This window comes from Ranitomeya variabilis, chromosome 4 (assembly GCF_051348905.1).
Source record: "Ranitomeya variabilis isolate aRanVar5 chromosome 4, aRanVar5.hap1, whole genome shotgun sequence".
NCBI classification, from domain to species: Eukaryota; Metazoa; Chordata; class Amphibia; order Anura; family Dendrobatidae; genus Ranitomeya; species Ranitomeya variabilis.
Window position 1 is genome coordinate 289,277,481 of NC_135235.1, and position 24,283 is coordinate 289,301,763.

Consider the following 24,283-nt stretch of genomic DNA (forward strand, 5'->3'; position numbering starts at 1 on the left):
GCTGTATGCGAATTATCCTGGAGAAATTTCCTAACGACAGAGAAGATAAGTTTACGTTCGTTAGCTCTATGACAAGTAATGTGAGATGTGAGCGCCCCTTATCTTTTCTGTGATATTAATTGTTTCTGTTTTATTCAGTAGATACTGTAATTACAGATGTGATGATAATATGAAAACTAAGGGTGCTTTCACATTGCACCCCTTCAGTGGCCCTTCGGACAGGACCGGCTCCAGGTTTTCGTGGGCCCCGGGCGAAAGAGTCTCAGTGGCCCCTTTAACACAAACCACGATTCATGATTCATGGATAAGAAATATAGATATAGTACAATGCCAAACATTTCACTATCTTCTTACATTACATGAGTGATATATATTGTAAATTCTACAATAGCTCAGAAACTGGCGAATACTCACAGCACACAGTGTGACTGCAGACTTATCATTTTAGACCGGGCAGTATAGTCCTCCATACAGTATTATGGGCATCACATAGTCTTCCATACAGTATTATGGGCACCACATAGTCCTCCATACAGTATTATGGGCACTACATAGTCCTCCATACAATATTGTGGGCACCACACAGTCCTCCATACAGTATTATGGGCACCACATAGTCTTCCATACAGTATTGTGGGCACCACATAGTACTCCATACAGTATTATGGGCACCACATAGTCCTCCATACAGTATAATGAGCCCCATATAATGCTCCATGCAGTATAATGGGCCCTATATATTGCTCCATACAGTATAACAGTCCCATATAGTGCTCCATACAGCATAATGGGCCCCACATAGTGCTCCATACAGTATAATGAGCCCTATATAGTGCTCCATACAATATAATAGTACCACATAGTGCTCCATACAGTATAATAGTCCCACATAATCCTCCATACAGTATAATGGGCCCTTTATAGTGCTCCATACAGTATAATAGTATAACATAGTGCTCCATACAACATAATGGACCCCACATGGTGCTCCATACAGTATAATGGGCCCCATATATTACTCAATACAGTAAATACAGTACAATAGGCCACATATATTACTCCATACAGTATAATGGGCCCCGGCATTTGCCAGAGGGCACCAGGTGGTGATGCCGGCCCTGCCGTCGGGGTTTACGCTGGAACCCCCACACAGAACAGGATTCAGACGTATGCTCCGTCGGGATCATTGACTATAATGGAGCAGAAGACTTACATGCTTGAAAATGATGCACGGCAGAGCACAGGTACGCTTTACTGGCCCCATTATAGTCTGTGGCTTCATCAGCAGCGATAAGCCTTAGTCATGTGACACCATGACTAAGGCTTAGTTATCACTGAAAAGAGTAGGTTTTTTATATGTGTATCATCTGTACAGTTACCCATAAAGGTTATTTTTAAATAAAAAGCTGTTTTTATCCCTTTATTGGGACTATATTGCTGGAGAACTTTCCTTCATTTTTTTGCTTCATCGACTGAGTCTGAGACTGGGACTGCTCCGAGCGGATGATATTCATGAACAAAGTGCAAGGCATTTCAGTGAGCTGACTTTTCCTATTTCCATTTTTATTGGATTAAGAAGATTGGTAGCAGATCCCAGCGATTGAGCAGACCTTGGTTAGTCTTATGGCACACGGTAACAGACTCCATGAACAAGGCAGCTGCAAGGACGCAGAACTTCCTGAATACTCAGGTGGCACGCCGCCACTTGAGCTGGACTACAATCCTCAGTTATCTATTTTCATAATTAGATAGATTTCACAATAGCCTGCCCAATTTTAAAGGTGACAAAAAAGTACAAAAGGATAAAAATAAGTACAAACAGTTCCAGGTATTGCCTTTGCTTTCCTACCATCCTTTTTCAGCGTGTTCCATTGGACAGCTAATTAGTCCATGAGCCGGGCCAGATATCGGTACCACCCGGAGTGACTAATTTTCTTTGGTATTTTTAGGTAGATGCATGTCTGTAGTTTATTTTTTGATATGATAGCCCTTACATATACGTAGCTTATTAACCCCTTCAGCCCTAGGCCTATTTGTACCCAAGTGCCTAAGCCAATCTGACCTGTGCCACTTCATGGGCTAATAACTTTGGAACGCTTTCACCTATCCAAGCCATTCTGAGATTGTTTTCTCGTGACATATTGTACTTCACGTCAGTGCTAAATGGGAGTCAATATATTTTACCTTTCTATATAAAAAAATGCTAAATATTCGGAAATTTTGGAAAAATCGGCAATTTTTTAACTTTGAAATTCTCTGCTTTTTACAAAAATACTGATACCCCCCATAATAGTTATTAATTTACACTCCCCACATGTTTACTTCATATTGGCATCATTTTGAAAATGAAACCTTATTGTTTTACGACGTAATAGGGCTTATAGTTTTATGCGCAATTTTTCACATTTACAGCAAAACCCACTTTTCAAAGGACCAAGTCACTTCTGAAGTCACTTTAAGGGGCTTACATAACAGAAACCACCCATAAATTACCCCATTTTGCAAACTACACCCCTCAAGCTGTTCAAAACTCATTTTTAAAAACTGTTAACCCTTTAGGTGTTCCACAGGAATTTTAGCATGAGCCAAGAACCAAATATGACGATATCGGTACCACCCGGAGTGACTAGATGTAGTATTTGTAACAAAATTTAATCCAAGTTATGTAAATACACACTGAACATGTCATGTGCATATATATATATATATATATATATATATATATATATATATATATGTTACTCCATAATATCTTCAACATCGGACTCTGAATCTGACTGTTGTTCTACTGGCTCGTCTTCAGTACCCTTGTTCTGGCATGTCTGTAATCTGCACATGTCTGTGCACTTCAGGCCATTGCTGAGGCAAGTACACTGAGGAAGTTCACATGACCGCACACACTTGCAGGACAGTAGCTGTATAATAGCTTCTGGTGCTGGTGCCCCTTGCATCCACTTGACAACAAGCTTTCCGTCGTTATCTATCATCCAACCGCAGTCTGTTGGGTTTGCAACCCATGGCTGGCTCTGCAGACTTCTCCTCCAGATCGCAGCCTGGTAGTTTGCACGCAGTGCATGCATGAAAAGGCAGTCCTGGCAAGGAGGGAGTTGACTTGACTCTACCACTCCACGTCTGGCACAGAACAGCTGATAACGGAGCCTGTTTACCTCAGTTGTTTGGGTAGTTGGCAGGTACATGTGGCAGGTGATTTCCTGTAACTTCTCAAAAAGTTCGGTAGACACTTCCCATGAACGACCAACTTCCTGAAAGGCATCCTGGTATGTCTTGTTCATCTTCAACTGCTTGAGTGTCGTCATCTTCCCACGGCCAGCGAATGCACTGACGGTGTCACAGCCTGTAAATGCATGCATACCAATCAATGAATCACATACGCTGCCTCCCAATGTTCGGCTCAGAGTGGTGATATCCAGGAATCTTGTCCGGTTCTGTGTACCGCATTTCTGGAACAGGTGGGATGGGATTTTGTGGCACATGCCCAGACACAGGACCATGACATCAGTATCCTCCGAAGTGATGATGACCGACTTGTAACCAGATTCTGCTGCATGAAGAGCATGGAGAAGGAGGCGTGTGTCTGCTTCTTCTTGATTTGACTTAAGGTCAGCAGCCTCTTCCCACTGTTCTTTGGTGATCTTAAAGCAGAGCTGCTCACATGTGACATACAGCTCCTTCTCCTCAAGCTTCTCCCTGTGGTGTTTCGCCTTCCATTCTTCTACCAGAAACTTTATGAGACTTGCCTTGTTGGAGGAACTACTTAGAAGCTTTTTCCACTGCTGGATGTTGTGCCCATGTTGAATGTTCTTGAAATGGATCCCTGTGCCTTCATATCTGTTGACTCTTTCTGTATCTTTGATGGATGTCTCCTTGTAGACGTCAAAGACAATATCAATGCGCTTGCTCTTAGCACCCTCATGGATAGCGCGACTCATTGCTGTGCCTGCTAGCTGGCCAAATGTTGCATTGTTTCCCTTCAGTTTCTGAACCAGGCTCATCCCATCAATGATGGTTGCAGAGGGCTCGGGGATCACTTCTGCAGGACGAGCATTCCTCTCCAACTCCCTTGCGAGGGCAGCCTTGTTGGTCTTGCGGATAGACCCATCACCATTGGCAAGTGCCCATGGCAATGGACCCAGGGGATGAGTCAAGACATCACTCATTTGTAGCTTTCTGTTCTCAGCTACAAGTATCATCTGGCCAAATAGGTTTCTGTCAGCCTTCAAAATTACCTCCTTGCCAAGACCTTGTCTGCGTGTCTTCATTTGGATGTTAGAGAACGTTTTAAGTTTGTTCTTCGTCATCTTGTCATGAAACAATGTAGTTGGCTTATCGGTACCCAAACGCTCATCCTTGAATGTTTGATATGCATCCTCTCCTATACTGTATGCCCCTTGAAGGTCTTTGGCTACATCTGGTGGTGCTACAGTCGCTGTTGACAAACTGATAAGTTCACCATTATGCTCTTTGTTGAAGGGGTTCACCCAACCTGTCTCCAGCAGTTGAACGAAAGATTGGACATCGGCTTCATCTCTTCTAATCCTAGACACCTGTAGGTCTGAATGGCTGAAGTCAGTATATTGTTGGCCTACCAGGGCCCTCAGCTGCCTCAAGTACATACTGCGGTACTCTGATGTCAGGTAGAACCTGGAAACAGCTCCAACTTTGAGGCTGAAGCCTTTTGTGCCCCCTGGTGTCTGGGTGTCTTTGTTGATTGTCTCTTCAATGGTCTGGTCCACAGGAATTCGTCCAAAAGGATTCTTGCTACCGATCTGGACCGAAAAGCCACCTTGCATGAAGTATTCATGGACCTCTGGGTGTTCTATGGGCAGCCGAGACATTGTGGCATAGTAATAGGTTAGGTATCGGGCATAGTTGACCTTGTCATAGGCAAAACACCATGGTATCATCTGATGGTGATGTCACGGCCATGTGATCAGTCACAAGCCTGGGAGGTGTCAGCCTCTACAGAGGGAGATAGGAGCTCTGCAGAGAAGACCGGAGAGTCCTGTTCAGCACAGAACGTGTATGTGTCAGTGTGTGTGCGTGTGTTGGGGCACCTCAGGGTGTCTTCAAATGTGACATAGCCCCCTAGATTTCTTCCAGTAAAATTTGCACTCCAAAAGTCATTTGGCGCTCCTTCCCTTCCGAGGCCTGCCGTTCCCCAATACTGCAGTGTACGACAACATATCGGGTGTTGTTGTGTTCGGGAGAGATTGGTGAACAAATAGTGGGGTGCATTTTTTGCTGGTACACCTCTTAAAAATAAAAAAATGAGCCTAAAATGACACCTTCATGTAAAAAATGCACTTTTTCCATTTTCTCAACCAAGTGTTTCCAACTACTGTGAAACACTGGTTGGGTCAAAGTGGTCACTATACCCCCTAAAAGATTCCTTGGGGGTGTAGTTTCCAAAATAGGGTCACTTTTTGGGGTTTCCACTGTGGGGGTACCTCAGGCAGCCTTCAAATGTGACATGGCCCCCTAGATTTCTTCCAGTGAATCCGCCACCCAAAAACCACATAGCGCTCCTTCCGTGTTGAGCTGTGCTGTGTGCCCATACTTTAGTTTACGAGTACATGTGGGGTGTTTCTATAAACTGCAGAATTAGGGTAACCAAGTTTGGGTTTGCCGTTAACCCTTGCTAGGTTGCAGGTAAAATTGGATTACAATGTAATATCTGGAAAAAAAATGAAATTTTGAAATTTCGCCTTCATTCTGCTAAAATTCCTGTGGAACACCTAAAGGGTTAACAGTTTTTAAAAATGAGTTTTGAACAGCTTGAGGGGTGTAGTTTGCAAAATGGGGTAATTTATGGGTGGTTTCTGTTATGTAAGCCCCTTAAAGTGACTTCAGAAGTGACTTGGTCCTTTGAAAAGTGGGTTTTGCTGTAAATGTGAAAAATTGCGCATAAAACTATAAGCCCTATTACGTCGTAAAACAATAAGGTTTCATTTTCAAAATGATGCCAATATGAAGTAAACATGTGGGGAGTGTAAATTAATAACTATTATGGGGGGTATCAGTATTTTTGTAAAAAGCAGAGAATTTCAAAGTTAAAAAATTGCCGATTTTTCCAAAATTTCCGAATATTTAGCATTTTTTTATATAGAAAGGTAAAATATATTGACTCCCATTTAGCACTGACGTGAAGTACAATATGTCACGAGAAAACAATCTCAGAATGGCTTGGATAGGTGAAAGCGTTCCAAAGTTATTAGCCCATGAAGTGGCACAGGTCAGATTGGCTTAGGCACTTGGGTACAAATAGGCCTAGGGCTGAAGGGGTTAATAAGCTACGTATATGTAAGGGCTATCATATCAAAAAATAAACTACAGACATGCATCTACCTAAAAATACCAAAGAGAATTAGTCACTCCGCTTGGTACCGATATCGTCAAATTTGGTTCTTGGCTCATGGACTAAATGAGCTTGTCCATGGAAGTCCCTTTGAGGACTGCCAGGCTATCACACACAGAGCCCTTGTGACACATTACATATCACAACAGCATTTTTTAGTCATTGGCTGATTGAGTTTGTCATGTAATACTAAAGCTAGAAAAGTAGGGAAGACAACACAAATAAGGAGCAAAACTGGCGTCTGGAGACTTGATCTGTAGGTTTCATGTATTCAATACCGTGAGGGAGATGGGGGCAGCACTTTCCAAAATAATGATCAAGGACTCAAAGTCTTATTGAAGGTAGCACTCCTAAAAATAAATATTAATCTTTTAAACAACCTACAAGGAGAAGCTTACCCATTAGACCCCCTGTCAGAGGCCTCTCACCCAGCCAAACCAGCTCTCTTGTTTTGCACTGATGAGGTGAAAACTTCCCAAACTTCGTGTCTGTAAATGGAAGTTTTGGTTTGGCTCCTTATCCTAAATCATGTGGTAATGCCGTTTATGGGGTTCACAATGACTTGTAGGATTGCGACCTCCAGTAGGTGGCATTAGAGCCTCTGCTCTCCTCTGTCAACAGGCAATTGCATTGTTCATTTCCCAGGAAGCATTGCGTGGCCTATAAGTCTCCGGACACCAGCTACTCCACAAAGTCATGTGACCTGTTTAATTATCCATGTAACATTCCAGCTAACGAACCTTTCTCAAGCAACCTCTTTATAGCCACATTTGTGTGCAGCATGTAGATGGAATCTCAATTTATTAACTGATTAGTGATTCACAGTGAACTGAAGTGTACGTTAATCACCATAGGCATTACCTTTACAGTATTCACACAGGAGCGTCAGTACCTAGAAAACTAGACATTGCTACGTTAAATTACTAAAAACCACATGACACAGTGCACACTTCACATGGCACAGCAATACGCATTAAGTAAAACCGCACAACACTGTTCTTATACTTCGACGCTGTCTTCAGGGGCAGGGACAGGGCAGTTCACACCCTTACAACGCTAAGGCCATATTCCCATGTGATGCAAAAGCTGAATTTTTCTACTGCGTCGTTTTCTATAGAGATTCTGCTGTGTTGGACAGTTCAAGAAAAATGGATGTGATTTCATGAAAAATCATACCCACTGTGCATTTAAAGAGGACCTGTCACTAGCTCAAAAATGGGCAGTTTTTACATTTATTTTCTTCCCTCTGCTCCCCTGAGTATTCTGCTTTTTGTTTTGTATAAATCTGCCTTACAGTTCCAGAAATATGAGCCTTTTTATTTAGTGGCAATTTTTATGGTCTTTAGTAAGGGGGCGTGGCTCACAAACTGCTAATGTAGAGCTGCCTAAAGACACGCCCCCGAGGATCATGTGAGCCGCATTTACTTGGTGCAGACCATAGAAATTAGTCCATATCTCTGGAACCGTATGTCGGATATAAAAAGAATAAAAAATTAATCACTCAGAGGAACAGCGGAAATAAAAGAAGAGGAAAAAGTGGCCACTTTTCACCTCCTCTTTAAGGATGGTGTTGAACTGTGCATTTTTTGGTTACATTTTTTCCTTACAGGCTCCTATAGGGAGTCTGAAAAAAGCAGGTTAAAACAGTTACGTTTTTAAATGCAGAATTCCAGCTTTATGTACTAAAAATACATGACAAAAATCAGTTTCTAATCTGCACAAAAGAAAAAAGGGGGAAAGCTAAAAAAAAAAAACACAGGAAAAATGTAAGAATCAGTGCAGACTGCCATTGTGCAGAAAAAAAATGGAGACTAAAAGATAAAATGTTTTTGCACACAGCCTCGCTGGTACGTGTCACACATAGCGAGATCGCTATGGAGGTCGCTGTTGCGTCACAAAACTTGTGACTCAGCAGCGATCTCGCTAGCGATCTCGCTATGTGAGACGGGGCCTTTAAGGTAAGTGATTATTTCCTTCTGGTGGGTAAAACTCAAATGGATAGCCTTCACAATCCAGTGTAAGCCACTTGGTAACACATGAGCAATTGGAAAGAATAGGGGTTAATCATAGAGGCATGTCAGCTCCCGTGTGATGAACGCGGCAGGCATGATGAATGTGAAGCCAATTTGTAAGATGGATGGTAAAAAGAAAATCACTACGATCTCAGGCTTTGTTTCTTGTCTGTAGAGTTAGAAGAGCTGGTAAAGTGATCCAAGGAATCATAGATAATTAAGGGGTTTCTGTCATCTTAGTGTTGTTTTTATATTAACATGATATATTATGCGGTAAATACGGGCTCATTTCTTTATAGAGATCGCATCACGATCTGTCTGAATGGTATATATTACATAGTGTGGTAAAAAGAGGTGGAGAAAAGGAAAAAAATGTGATGGTCCGTGAGAAGACAAAATAAATTATTGTGGCATAAATGGGGGAGTAGTGACCGTATGAGCATTGGCAGGGCCTATTGTCCCACGGCCAGAGGGAGCCCATAGTGGGTTGATTTTGCAATCCTGAAATAAAGCAGTTCCGATAATTTTATTGGCTTCCATACAATGTTAGAACTTTTTTTCTCAGAGGGTTTCAGATACTTTTCTAACCTTCTACTGTATACATTGAAGGCTTAGGCCGGCGTCACACTAGCGAGTTTTACGGACGTATGAGCGCATAAACTAAGTCCGTAAAATACGCATTACACACGGCCCAATGAATCTCTATGGCTCAGCTCCTATCTGCCGTATATTACGCATCCGTAATATACGGTCTTGTACAGCCGTAGAAAATCGCAGCATGCTGCTTTTGTCACCGTATTGCGCAAAAAAAAATCGCCAATGAAAGTATATGGGGGCGAGAAAAATACGGATTCCACACGGACCAGCAGTGTGACTTGCGAGAAATACGCAGCGGTGTTAGTGAAAAGCCGGTAATTCAATTGCCGGCTTTTCCTCTCTCCTTCACAAACCCGACAGGATATGAGACATGGTTTACATACAGTAAACCATCTCATATCCCTTTTTTTTTTTGCATATTCCACACTACTAATGTTAGTAGTGTGAATGTGCAAAATTTGGGCGCTGTAGCTTGTAAAATAAAGGGTTAAATCGTGGAAAAAATTGGCGTGGGCTCCCGCGCAATTTTCTCAGCCAGAGTGGTAAAGCCAGTGACTGAGGGCAGATATTAATAGCCTAGAGAGGGTCCATGGTTATTGGCCCCCCTGGCTACAAACATCTGCCCCCAGCCACCCCAGAAAAGGCACATCTGGAAGATGCGCCTATTCTGGCACTTGGCCACTCTCTTCCCACTCCCGTGTAGCGGTGGGATATGGGGTAATGAAGGGTTAATGTCACCTTGCTATTGTAAGGTGACATTAAGCCAGGTTAACAATGGAGAGGCGTCAATTATGACACCTATCCATTATTAATCCAATAGTACGAAATGGTTAATAAAACACACACACATTATTACAAAGTCCTTTAATGAAATAAAGACACAGGTTGTTGTAATATTTTATTAGACTCTTAATCCACCTGAAGACCATCGTCCTGAAACAAAGTTAAAAAAACAAACAACAATATTCCATACCTTCCGTCGTTATGTCCCACGATGTAAATCCATCTGAAGGGGTTAAATCATTTTACAGCCAGGAGCTGTGCTAATGCACTCGCTCGTGCCTGTAAAACCCCGGGAACTGAATGGAAAGCTGGGTGATCTGTAGTTACCTTGAGTTGCAGTGAGGCGCCCTCTGCTGGATGTCCTCATGAACTGGAGCCTTGGAAAAGTTCCCACGCTTGAGTTCATATGAGGACATCCAGCAGAGGGCGCCTCACCGCAACTCAAGGTAACTACAGGTCACCCTACACTCCATTCATTCCCGGGGTTTTACAACCACGAGCACTGCTTTAGCACAGCTCCTGGCTGTAAAGTGATATAACCCCTTCAGATGGATTTACTTCGTGGGACGTGACTGATCATCGGAAGGTATGAGATATTGTTGATTTGTTATTTTTACTTTGTTACAGAACGAGGGTCTTCAGCTGGATTAAGAGAATAATAAAATATTACAACAACATGTGTCTTTATTTCATTAAAGGACTTTGTAATAATGTGTGTGTGTTTTATTAACCATTTCGTACTATTGGATTAATAATGGATAGGTGTCATAATTGACGCCTCTCCATTATTAATCTGGCTTAATGTCACCTTACAATAGCAAGGTGACATTAACCCTTCATTACCCCATATCCCACCACTACACGGGAGTGGGAAGAGAGTGGCCAAGTGCCAGAATAGGCGCATCTTCCAGATGTGCCTTTTCTGGGGTGGCTGGGGGCAGATGTTTTTAGCCAGGGGGGGCAATAACCATGGACCCTCTCTAGGCTATTAATATCTGCCCTCAGTCACTGGCTTTACCACTCCTGCGGAGAAAATTGCGCGGGAGCCCACGCCAATTTTTTCCGCCATTTAACCCTTTATTTTAGCAGCTACAGCGCCAAAATTTTGCACATACACACTACTAACATTAGTAGTGTGGAATATGCAAAAAAATAAGGGATATGAGATGGGCTACTGTTTGTAAACCATGTCTCATATCCTGTCGGGTTTGTGAAGGAGAAATGAAAAGCCGGCAATTGAATTACCGGCTTTTCACATATCTCGCACTGAATTAAATATAAATACAGTATATATATATATATATATATATATATATATATATATATATATATGTGTGTGTGTCTCAATGACATATATATATATATATATATATATATATATACATACTGTATATATGTTTTAACGAACATTTGAGCACATAAATCCATTAGATGTCGGTTTTGCAAGCCTGCGAGAAAATATCGCAGTACGGATGCCATACGGATTACATATGGAGGATGCCATGCGCAAAATACGCTGTCACACCCTGCCTACGGATGACATACGGATCACTATTTTGGGGACATTTCTGCGTATTACGGCCGTAATAAACGGACCGTATTTACATACGCTGAGTGTGACGCCGGCCTTACTCCCATGTTTAGAAGTTATCCCACATCCATTGGATAACTGAGAACTTGCTGATCTGCTGATCTTGCTGATCTGTTGAGGTCCATCCTCAGGAACCACCACTTCTAAAGATGGGATTAACCCTTTAAAAGAGTTATCGAGTTCAGGATAAATCTTTTAAATGATTAATGCCATCTTTAGAAGTTGCCACTATCCATAAGATAGGTGATGACTAGCTAATCGGTGAGGGTTCAACCAATGGGAGCTGGTGATCCATCGAAATGAAGCAGTGGCCAGACATGCGCACCACCAATCCATTTATTCTCTATAAGATTTTCGAGCGCCTTCTCCAACAGAACCATAGATAATAAATGGAGCTGTGGTGCAAATATCTGCTCCATTTAGAACGGGACTCTGCAGAATATCATTCTCGGGATTGTTATGGGTCTCACCGGTCAGACAACCACTAATCAGGAAGTTATCACCTATCTTTGGGATAGATGAAAACTTCTAAAGATGGAGGTAACCCTTTAAAAGAGTAGTCCGACTCTTAATTTTGATGATCTATAATAAGGAAAGGTTATCAATATCAGCTAGGCGGGGATCCGACACTCGGCATCACCTCCAGTTGGCTGTTACCATTTTCCGTGGCATCCAGAGCACCACATGGAGAACCACAGTTCTGTACCATTCTTCGGCGATTCTTTTGAGTTCCCAATCACTTCAGTATAAATGGGACCTGGGAGTTCAGGGTGTTGAACTGCCACTCATCTGAAATTGATGGTCTATCCTCAGGATAGGTTATCAATATCTAACTCCTGGACACCCTCTTTAAAAACATACTAATCCAAATGCAATCCATCTTGGCGGCTAAGGGGTCAATGACCTTTAATGCTAGGGGACAAATGTTTCTTTCTGATCTATGTGACCGGATAACATTCAACGACATGACATTTGGCGACACTATCTTTCTGACTTCATGAATACATATTAGAGTTGTTAACCGTATACTACCCTCATAGGTTACATTATTTAAAATGTTTCCGCTAAAGTTATAGATTGTTAAAGTTTTGTATCCAAAGACTAAGATTGTAGCATGAGGCATTCACTTTAAATGGTTGTGCATGAAATATTTTTTTTTTTTAAAGTGGCTCAGATTGGTAGATAGAGGACATTAGACAGAATTACTGAGCAGTGTAGTTGTGAATCCAGCACTGTGTGAAATAAAACACTTGGTAGAAATCAACTGCACCATCTGTTTCTGTGTGTCTTTTACTCTGCTCTGCCTTCCTCTCTCCATAGAGTTCAATAGGCAAATGTTACCTGCTCGCTCAGTGAGCTGTTTTGAGCAGGAAGGATTTTTAGCAATGTTTCAGAGTAGATGATGTGTTTGAGAGACAGGATGAGAGAAAAAAGTGGCTCATAAGTGGAGAAATAAGCAAATTTATCTGATAGGATTTATTACAATCTTTTTTATTTTTGCTTGTATTATTATTTTATTAGAATTTTGACCATTTAAGAGCGCTGGTAAGATTCACAACATGCATTAGTACCTGCCTGAGCTGGGCAACCATGTGTTCATGGACACCGTAGTTGTATCACTAATATGGCTACCCTAGCAGAATGATAGAAGACGCAAAATGATGATGTTGAGATGTGTCGTCTTTTGTTGCCTTCTCTCCTTTCAGGAGGAAAAAGTGATAATTATCTGTGCTAGGGGTGATAATTGATGAGATTGAGGATCTCGGCGCTTCACGAAAGTCGTCTCATCTGCAGACAGCGATCATGTTGACAAGGACATTCGTGTTTACAGTTTGCCCCCAAACATTTTAGCGCATAATGAGTTATTAGCAGAGCAGAATGAACAATATAAATTACACCTTCATCCAAAGCTCATAGATACGGCTATGGGAGACGCTACGTACTATTGTATCTCCTATTGTGTCACTATTGTGTGATCGGCAGGAGGGATGCTATAGAGTCACACCTGAGCCATGGCACCAAGCGGGCCACATAAGGGAGCGCCAGTATTATAAATGGCACATTGTAGGTAGGGCCGGGTGGGTTTGCTGTTTCACACTGAGACTCAAGAGCTTCAAGTTGAACCTTTGCTGACCTTTCCTAATTATATCTTAAGCTCTTCATAAATAAAGAATAATAATTATATTCCTTGATGTTCTTCATCCCATGAAGACTTGGAGAAACTCATAGACACTACAGAATTTTGGCGCAGATTTGGCACGCACTCCATGAGGATTCTCCCCTCTCGCTACAGTCAATACAACTGCGATCGTAGCACCATCGACCCCTTAATTCCGCTGAAGAGAAAGGGAAACCTTGATGCATGTGTGTACCAAGACATTTTGGACAATTGTGGCTTCCAGCTTTGTGGAAAGGCCATTTTCTGTTCCTCATGATTGTGCCCAGTGCACAAGGTCCATAAGGACATGGATATGGGGGAGTTTGGTGTAGGAGAACATGTTTGGCCAAACAGTTCTCAGACCTAAACCCCATCATACACCTTTGGGATAAACTGGAATAGAGATTACGAGCCTGGTCTCTCGTCAACATCAGTGTCTCACCTCATAAATGTTCTTCTGGATTAATGCACAAAAATTCCCACAGATTACTTCAAAATCTTGTAGAAGACCTTCTCAGAAGAATGGAACCTGTTCTAGGTGCAAAGAGGGTATACTGTACAATCCATATTAATGTCTATGGATGTAGAAGGGGAGGTCAAAAAAGCTCCTGGAGATGTAGTGTGGAGAGGGCATGATCATTTTCTCATTATAATGTGTATGTTTTGAAACCAGTAAAATATTTCCCAAATCTCATAGAGCAAGCAATGACAGCAAGTAGAAATCTTGAAAATTATGAGGAATTGAAGTAAATTGGAAAATGTTATAATTTAAAGTCTGTTTCCAAACATCCATCATCCCCTGAGAATTGTTATCTACAACAGCGCATCATCATCATCCGTCTTGAAGATTAGGGACTCAGAGCCGTATCTAATGGCGAAAATCTCTGTAATGCAGCATTATATGGAACTGATCTAACCTCTCCATTCCTCCGTATGAGATTGGAGAAGTATAAGAGTGCCGTAGACATCGATACACTTCTATAGGGGGCTTGTACTTGGCCGTATATATATGAACCCTGAGTAAACTTTCAATCACTGACTGCATTAACTCTTCCATGCATAGGGATGATTCCTAGAAGATCATGTCATCATTGATTCATCTCCGCATGTGGCGAACACAAAGTGACACTCACATCTGCACCTTGCGGACACGTCTAAGCCTTAGAGATTGAAAAAAAAAAAAAACCCTGCCTCAATACTCCCCAACTGGGCAGTGTGACAAAGTCCAGAATTGGTTCATGGAATAATGACATTAGTTTCCACTCGGAATAACCTGTATTGATGGAGCGGGACCAAGTTGTCGATGTGCTGGCTGCATGCATGCTACGCAGAGAGGCAGATTGTGTGGCTCACTCAGCAGCCGATTGGCTTGTAGCAGTAGACAGTTTTTCGAAGCAAAGCTCACAAAGCTGAAGGTGGAGAATAGAGAAACATCAAGCCTGGGAGAAGTAGATGCAAACAGAACAACGTCTCACTCTGCAAGCATCACTTCTGGATAAAGGGTCTATTGTGGCCAACGATCTTCTCAATGCCAAGAGGAAGACCATTATGACAAGTTGGCCAGATAAAACCTCCTTAGCAGTGCCAAGCATCTTTTTCATGGATCTTGCAGTGAAGGCTTTTTGCATATAAGGAGAAGAATATTTAACCAAATTTATTGGCAATTCATAGAGTGAGGAAAAGGGGCAAGAAGAGACAAGAAGAGACAAGACGAGACAAGAAGAGACAAGAAGAAGCAAGAAGAGACGAGAAGAAGCAAGAAGTAAGAAGAGACAAGAAAAAGCAAAACGAGACAAGAAGAGGCAAGAAGAAGTAAGAAGAGATACGTAGAGGCAAGAAGAAACAGTCCATCGGTGCTCTTGTTCTTTGAACATTGTGAATGTTGAAGTGTGAAAAGCCAAGTGTGGTCACAACGAAATAACAAATTGCTAGGAGAAGCTTCTCTTGGAAACCTAAGAGTATATTTCAGCTGAAAATGTCTGACCAAGAGATTGATGACTTTGATGTGGACAGTATGTCGGATACCTCGAGAATGATCCCGGGGCTCCCCCCTTATAACATGGATGACCAGCTCTTGCCCATGGAGTCTCGGAGTAGGTGGGGATGCTGGTTTTGGACTATATTTGTTACTGGAGCTAACTTTTTAGCTTTTCTTGCAAACTCCATAATCTTGGCTGTCATATTCACCATCGTTTTGACTCCAACGATCGTGGTGGTTTATTTCGGATTTAAGTGCCATTCAAGGGTAAGTACATCAAGATGTTGGGTAAAGATATACAGTATTTATTAAGATGATACGACGTGAGAAAATATTAAATGTACATTCTGGTCCAGAGAGGGAAGAGCTAGTGGTTCATTTTGCCAGTGATGTGCAAGACAATTCATTGCTTTCCGTGGTATGTGGATGAAATGTGATGAAATCTCATCCAAATGTTTTGGACAAAATACATGTGAAGTCACATCTGCAGCGAGTGATTATAAGAAGCCTTCTAACATATCAGTGAAATATGCCACACTTATGAGCCACTTCTCCTGCACTTGTCTTGTGAACACGATATTCACTCTGAAAAACTGCTAAAACTAATCTTGATGAAAGCAAAAGAGACTGACAGCTCACTGAGGCATCAGATTACAACTGCTGAGGGATCTAATTACATCTGAGGGATCAGATTACAACTGCTTATTGATAGGGGAAGTGGTTGGAGCATAGTGAAAGAAAGGGGTGCAGATAGACACAAAGTCTGTGTTGTTGCTTTGTAGTAAATGTTTACTAGTAAAAGCATTTATTCTCAACCTAGTGCTGGATGGATTCACAGCTACACTGCTGAGTACTGCTGTATAATGGTCTCCATAGTGCTGCTTCTGAACATATGCTAATTAGAGACAGAAGAGTTGGAATCCCTCTGGGTGTACTGTATATGGGAGACATCATAGCAGACAGTCTCTATGCACCAGCTCAGAGACAACTGATAATTAGAGGAAGAATCTACAGAGGGTGAAAAATGCAGGATACGAGTCATTTAATGACCAGAAATAGTATTATTTCTCATGTACAATTGCATGACAGCTTCTTCTGAAAAGTTACCTGAAATGACTAATACGCTTTATATATATATGGTCAAACCCTGATTGATAGCTGATCCCTTACAGGCGGTGAATAGGGCTTCCTTCATATCACACACAGCAAACACTAGGTGCACTGGTAAATAAGGCTTTTTTCTGCTTATTCTATTTGCTTTACATCCTTAAAGGTAAGCTATCATCAAAAAATAAAATCCCGTTTTGAATTACTTTCTTGTCTACCATGTAATTTTAAAACATTTTTGGCATTTTTATTTATTTTTCTAGATCACAATCTTTATTTAAAAAAACAAACAACAAACAAAATTAATACTTACCCTAGCCACTGTGGCTTTTTTAGATTCTAACTTTCTGTCCTTCCAGGAAGAGTTTTCAGCAGTTTCCTTATCATCAGAGGCAGTATTACAATGATAGGTAACAACTCTACACAGAGCTGATAAAATAGGATCCACCAATCACAAAAGGCGATGTCACAGTTGTCCCTTCTCCCCCTCCCTTTTTTTTATTTTTTTTAATTTTAAGATGGTGAATTTTTTTTATTCAATTTTTTTTGAGGATTTTTAAGATAGTGAATTAAAGAAAACCCTTTTAAGGACCCATGACATCAGGACTTTGCTATAAATGCGAATCAAAAGAATAAAAAATGAAATTGATACTTTTTGAAGGATTTGGCTTATTAACCTAATGTCACCAATAACTATATACTTGCTTTAATATTATAAGATAACTGAACACAAATTATATGGATTAGTTTTTTTGTGTCCTCAGGTCCATAATATGAACATAAAAAGGTTCTAATAAGGTCTCATTCAGATGTCCGCAAAAGCTTGGTATGGTAGAAGTAGCCCGGTTAACCCTAACCCTAACCCTTAAGGCTCATGTACACGTTCGTGTTGATCGGTCTGATCTCGGACCACAATGTAGGGAATGGCCGCAGACCTCCTGACCTGAGCGTCAGAGCCTCATAGAAATATGTGAAGCCATCATGTTCAGGACCGATTTACACGAACATCTACATGAGCCTTAAGGGTTAGGGTTAGGGTTAAATGGGCAACGTCTACCATACCCAGCTTTTGTTCGGAGGCGCCATCCCATTCTGATCTGTGGGTGTCCTACATTTGGGATCTCTGCTGATCTGGAAAAATGAAGGAACAGACAAATTTTGAGCTTTTTTTCATGCACAGTGGTGCTTTATTAAGTGTAATGAGAACTGCAGCACAGCCCCATTGTAGTGAATACAGAAGAAGCATAGTTCCATGCATGGCAGGTATACGAGAGCGGGGAAGTGGATGCAGTGCTTAAAAAGGACCTGTCAAGTCTCCTGACGTGTCGGATTCACTGAGTACTGGCATTACTCATTTCTCTTCTCTGAGAACTATACATCGTCAAGTCAATCTTATATTCCTCCAGGAAAAGTATAAATATATTAACATCTGACTGCGACAATTTTCTTTGTTAACATGTCACATCCTTACATATAACACTGATTAATGGTAACAATGTCACGATATATAGTGACGCAGCATATTGGCCAGAGGAACTGCAGCTCCAAATTGTCAATTCATTTTACATTTCCAGGAGGAATAACAGGAACAGACAAATTCAGATTTCTAAGTAAAGATACTACGGAATAGTCGTCTCATAAGGAATGCCAAAAGGAATCTGTCAGCATGTTTTGTTACATCATCTGAGAGCAGCATAATATAGGAAAATAGACCCTGATTCCAACGATGTATCACTTAGTTTACTGAGTGCAGCAGTTGTGATACAATCGAAGTTTTTAGCCATAGCAGAGCTCATAAACCTAACCCCGCCCACACCACCATTTTCTATGCGCAGTCTATTGACAGTAAGCTGCTTATCACAGGAGGGGGTGTGGTCAGACCAGGGCTCACGTGACCTGTAGTCCAGGCAGTGATAATCTCCTGGTGATAAAACTTTCATTGTATTGAAACAACAGCACACAGCCTAATAAGTGACACATCCCTGAAATCAGTGTCTCAGTCACTACCTCATGCTCTCCTCAGATTACATAGCAAAAACCTGCTGACAGATTCCTTTTAACAGTTGCTAAAATAGTCATGTCAGGACACTCATCAGGTCCTCTTTAATTCTGAAGCCCCTTATCTAGAGGATTGATGGGGTACAAGCAGTCAGAACTGGATTAATCAGGAACTTATGGCGTATTTTAGAATGATCCCAGCAGTAGCAATCATGGTTACTGGTTAGAAAGGAGCAAATTGAATTTATTATGTACTGCAGAGCCTGGATTACGGTCAGGATCAGATAGGTATTCAATAATTTATCTTGCTCTTTTCCTCCCCCTATGGCGCCTTCGCCTTTAAGGCTGTATGATTTAGGTCTTGTCCCCGGAGCACAGTTAGTGTACATCAATTGCAGGAAAGATGAGCTGTTCCTTTAAATAGTTTTTCCTCTACCTTGTCTGAATATGGTTGATATTCCTCGTCAGTTTCACTGATTTCAGTGTATGATGCTAGTGACAGTAAATCAATGGTCAGCGACACTGTGACAACCACAATTGTCACACGTGAAGGCATAAATGCAAGGAGCAGGTGCCGCATGATTGCGGTTTAGGTATTTAGCATTCTAGTGCAGTTTTCTCTGTTCATGCTTTTATTTATTGCTGCCTCTGTATATCATATTATTTGAATAGCCGTAAAATAAATATTACTTCTCAAATACATAAATGATCAGTACAAGATTACAAAATAAAATTTGTTCTATAGGTTCAGAGAAATCCGATTCTTTCTACTTAATAAAGCCCTAGGCGTACAGAGGGGTAGGAGTATATTGAGAGATATTGAAGGAGATGGTGCTGCTGCTTTTGTGGTTTACCTCACCTCAATGCTGGATTCACAGCTACACTGCTCAGTATTGTTGTATAATGTGCTGCATACTGATGCTACTTTTGAACATATACTGACTAGAGAGACAGAAGCAGATGGTGTTGCTGCTTTTTTGCAAGTTTTTTATCTCACATCAGCGCTGGATTCACCGCTATGCTACTCAGTCCTTCTGTTTAATGTGCTTCATACTCAGGGGCTGGCTGGCAATTTTCAGCCTGGGGGGCAATCACAAGGCAGTGGCCCTCGTGTTGCGGTGGCCCTCCTTTTCCCTGCTTATATCTGGCCACTGCATTAAAGTAGCAGAGATAACAGGCTTTAAAAACAGGCTGGTACACAGATATGGGAACTGAACGGAGCTTGCTGCATAGATATGGGAGCAGAATCGAGCTTACTCCAGAGATATGGGAACAGAACGGAGCTTACTACAGAGATATGTGAGCAGAACAGAGCTTACTACCGAGATATGGGAGCAGAACAGAGCTTATTATAGAGATATGGGAGCAGAACTGAACTTACTAGATTCAGAGATATGGGAGCCGAACCGAGCTTACTGCAAAGATATGGGCGCAGAACTGAGCTTACTACAGAGATATGGGAGCAGAACCGAGCTAACAACAAGGATATGGGAGCAGAACCAAGCTTACTACAGAGATAGGGGAACAGAACCGAGCTTACTACAGAGATATGGCAGCAGAAACGAGCTTACTACAGAGATAAGGAAGCAGAAACGAGCTTACTACAGAGATATGGGAACAGAACCGAGCTTACTACAGAGATATGGACGCAGAACCGAGCTTAGTGCAAAGATATGGGAGCAGAACCAAGTTTACTACAGAGATATGGGAGCAGAACCGAGCTTAGTGCAGAGAAATGGGAGCAGAACTGAGCTTACTGCAGAGATATGGGAACAGAATCGACCTTACTACAGAGATATGGGAGCAGAACCAAACTTACTACAGAGATAAGGGAGCAGAACCTAGCATACTACAGAGATAAGGGATCAGAACCAAGCTTACTAGAGAGAGAAGGGAGCAGAACCAAGCTTACTACAGAGATATGGGAGCAGAACCGAGCTTACTGCAGAGATATGGGAGCAGAACCGAGCTTACTACAGAGATAAAGGAGCTGAACCGAGCTTAATAAGTCTACTACATGGAAACAAGTCTGCTACATAGAAACTGGAGCAGAACTGAGATTATGACATACATACAGTACCATAATCTAGATTACTACATTGATAGAGTACCAGAACCAAGCTTATTGCTTATATATGGTGCCATAACGGAGCTTACTTACAAACATACAACAATACAGCTACAAAGTGCCTAGTACTATCACCACTACACAGAGAATTCATAATATTATAATATCACCATTACCTCTACATGAAACTACATTCTATACAAAGACCAATGATGCCACCATACACTCCCTGACAGAAGTTATGTCGCTTATCCATGTTATGTAAATAAAAGCTTATAACTTGATGTTAAATTCATCCATTGGTTGTATAAGTTATTCTTTTGAAAGCTGGAACCCTCCAAAATGTGATTTAGGTTAAGAAAATAAATTGTTATCAAAGCAGAAATATTGATCAGTTAATGGACACAGAATGGACAGATTTTGGCAAGACAACATTTTTGTTGCCCACAGACAAATAATTAACTTAAAATACAAATATATGTTGCATAACATTGATGAATGAAGTTGTGGTGCTCATCTAGATTCTTTGGTTTTGTCTTCCAAGCTTCCTCTTTCATTCTTCCCCAAACATGCTCAATGATGTTCATGTCTGGTGACTGGGCTGGCCAGTCCTTGAGCACCTTGATCTTTTTTGCCTGGAGGAACTTTGCTGTAGAGATGGATGTATGAGATGGAGCACCATCCTGCTGCAGAATTTGACCTCTTTTATGATTTGGAATATAAGAGGTAGCTAATACTTCTTGATATTTTAGGCTATTGTTATTGCCTTCCACCTTGCAAATGTTTCGCACACCCCCATACTGAATGTAACCCCAGACCATGATCTTTCAACCACCAAATTTAACTGTCTTCTGGGTGTATTTTGGATCCATACGGGCTCCAGTAGGTCTCCTGCAGTGTTTGTGGCAGCTGTGGTGTAATTCTACTGAAGAGAAATCCATCTTCTGCCACTTTTCCAGCGTCCATCTATTTAGCAGGCTGTGGGAGTTTGCAAATGCCACACGGTTTTTTATTTGCCTTTTGTTTAGTGCTGGCTTCTGGGCACTGATTCGACCATGGAGGCCATTTTGAGACAGAATCCTACAAACTGTTCTAGTTGACACAGGTAAAGGTTTAGGTGTGCACTCAGCCTTAATATGGTGAGGTGCTGGTGTAACGGACCAATGGCCCAGAATAACAGTAAAAGTTAAGTACATTGCACTCTCTCTAGGTTTCTTATGCAAAGTCTGGTATAAATTTATTATACATAAACTGGGAGTGTAACAGAATATTACAGCATCTGCGATTTTTTATATACAGCGTTTCGGCTCAACCAGAGCCTTTGTCACATAATCGCTTGTTCCAGCTAAGATAGTGATACACAGAGAAGGCGGAAAGTCCCAGCGGTGCAATATAAGCTCTATTGTAATCTAAATGTCCGCCTATGGAAGATCCTGTCCAGTAGTGTGGACCTGCAGTGTCTGTTATGACAAGCGGCGCTCCCGCACCTTGCTAATGATCGGCGTGTCACGTGCGGTGAATTTAACTAGTTGACACAGGGACTTGAGGTGACCAGACCTGTTGGAGCTCTACTGCTGTGGAAGAGGGGCTTGCTTTGGATTTTCTAACCAACAAACATTCCTCGTGAGCAGTTGTCTTGCGGGGTCCGGGTAATCAGCTGTAGTCTACCCAGTACCCCCGTGACATCCAGTCTCTTCAAATCTTTTTTTTAATTCTTTGTACTTGACGCTGAGACACATTAAAGGTGCCCGCCACCTCTGCAGTGGATCTGGTCTTCAGCCTCTTGATAATCCAGGCTTTGGTCGCAGGGTTTATTTTTGGCATGTTGTCAAGAGCTCAAGTTGCAGTGCAAATGAAGGTCTGGGGTGCTGGGTTTCTTTTTATACACACACACTAAATAACTGATCATTTACTGAGCACAGGTGAGGATGTAATCTAGGATTGGGTGCATTATATGACCAGGCGACAAAACTTTTGTCTTGCTAAAATCTGACCATTCTGTGTCCATTAACTAATCAATATTTCTGCATTGATGTCAATTTATTTTCTTAACCTAAACCACATTTTGGAAGGTTTCAGCTTTCAAAAGAATAATTTATGCAACCAATGGATGAATTTAACTTCTGGTTATAAGCTTTTATTTACATAACATGGATAAGCGACATTACTTCTGTCAGGGAGTGTACAACTTTTACTACTTGTATACTACAATACTGATCATTAATTTTAAAAAAGCACAATACTAAGTGCCATTGTATACAGGAACTCTGTATTTACGGTCAGTGTAAAGATATTACAGTGATCACTGGTGACATTATACACAGGAGATCTGTAATAATAATAATAATAATTTTATTTATATAGCGCCAACATATTCCGCAGCGCTTTACAACTTATAGAGGGGACTTGTACAGACAACAGACATTACAGCATAACAGAAATCACAGTTCAAAACAGATACCAGGAGGAATGAGGGCCCTGCTCGCAAGCTTACAAACTATGAGGAAATGGGGAGACACAAGAGGTGGATGGTAACAATTGCTTTAGTTATTTGGACCAGCCATAGTGTAAGGCTCGGGTGTTCATGTAAAGCTGCATGAACCAGTTAACTGCCTAAGTATGTAGCAGTACAGACACAGAGGCTATTAACTGCATAAAGTGTATGAGAACATGATGGAGGAACGTGATTATGTTGTTGTTTTGTATTAATAGGCCACACAGGGATAATTAGGTTAATGCGTTGAGGCGGTAGGCCAATCTGAACAAATGAGTTTTTAGTGCACGCTTAAAACTGTGGGGATTGGGGATTAATTGTATTAACCTAGGTAGTGCATTCCAAAGAATCGGCGCCGCACGTGTAAAGTCTTGGAGACGGGAGTGGGAGGTTCTGATTATTGAGGATGCTAACCTGAGGTCATTAGCAGAGCGGAGGGCACGGGTAGGTTGGTAGACTGAGACCAGAGAGGAGATGTAGGGTGGTGCTGAGCCATGGAGTGCTTTGTGGATGAGGGTAGTAGTTTTGTACTGGATTCTGGATTGGATGGGTAGCCAGTGTAATGACTGGCACAAGGTAGAGGCATCGGTGTAACGGTTGGCGAGGAATATGATCCTGGCAGCAGCATTCAGGACAGATTGGAGCGGGGAGAGTCTGGTAAAAGGTAGGCCAATTAGTAGAGAGTTACAATAGTCCAGACGAGAATGAATAAGTGAGACAGTAAGAGTTTTTGCAGAGTCGAAAGTAAGAAAAGGGCGAATTCTGGAAATGTTTTTGAGATGCAGATAAGAAGAGCGAGCCAGTGATCGGATGTGGGGGGTGAATGAAAGCTCGGAATCAAGGATGACTCCAAGGCAGCGGGCATGTTGCTTTGGAGTAATGGTGGAACCGCACACAGAGATGGCAATGTCGGGCAAAGGTAGGTTTGTAGAGGGAGAGAACACGAGGAGTTCAGTTTTTGACAGGTTCAGTTTCAGATAGAGGGAGGACATGATGTTAGAGACAGCGGTAAGACAATCACTGGTGTTTTCTAAAAAGGTCGGCGTGATAACAGCAGAAGAGGTGTATAATTGGGTGTCGTCAGCATAGAGATGGTACTGGAAACCAAATCTACTGATTGT

General features: G+C 41.7%; 1 protein-coding gene across 1 annotated transcript in view; it reads left to right on the forward strand.

Annotated features, from left to right (window-relative positions):
• Nucleotides 1–14,528: 14,528 nt before the first annotated feature.
• Nucleotides 14,529–24,283, forward strand: part of TMEM278 (transmembrane protein 278) — a 138,422-nt gene continuing 128,667 nt past the window's right edge. The window contains exon 1 of the mRNA XM_077250144.1: nucleotides 14,529–15,762. Coding sequence (XP_077106259.1) covers nucleotides 15,493–15,762 — 270 coding nt within the window. The 5' untranslated portion in view covers nucleotides 14,529–15,492. The remainder of the gene's footprint in view (nucleotides 15,763–24,283) is intronic.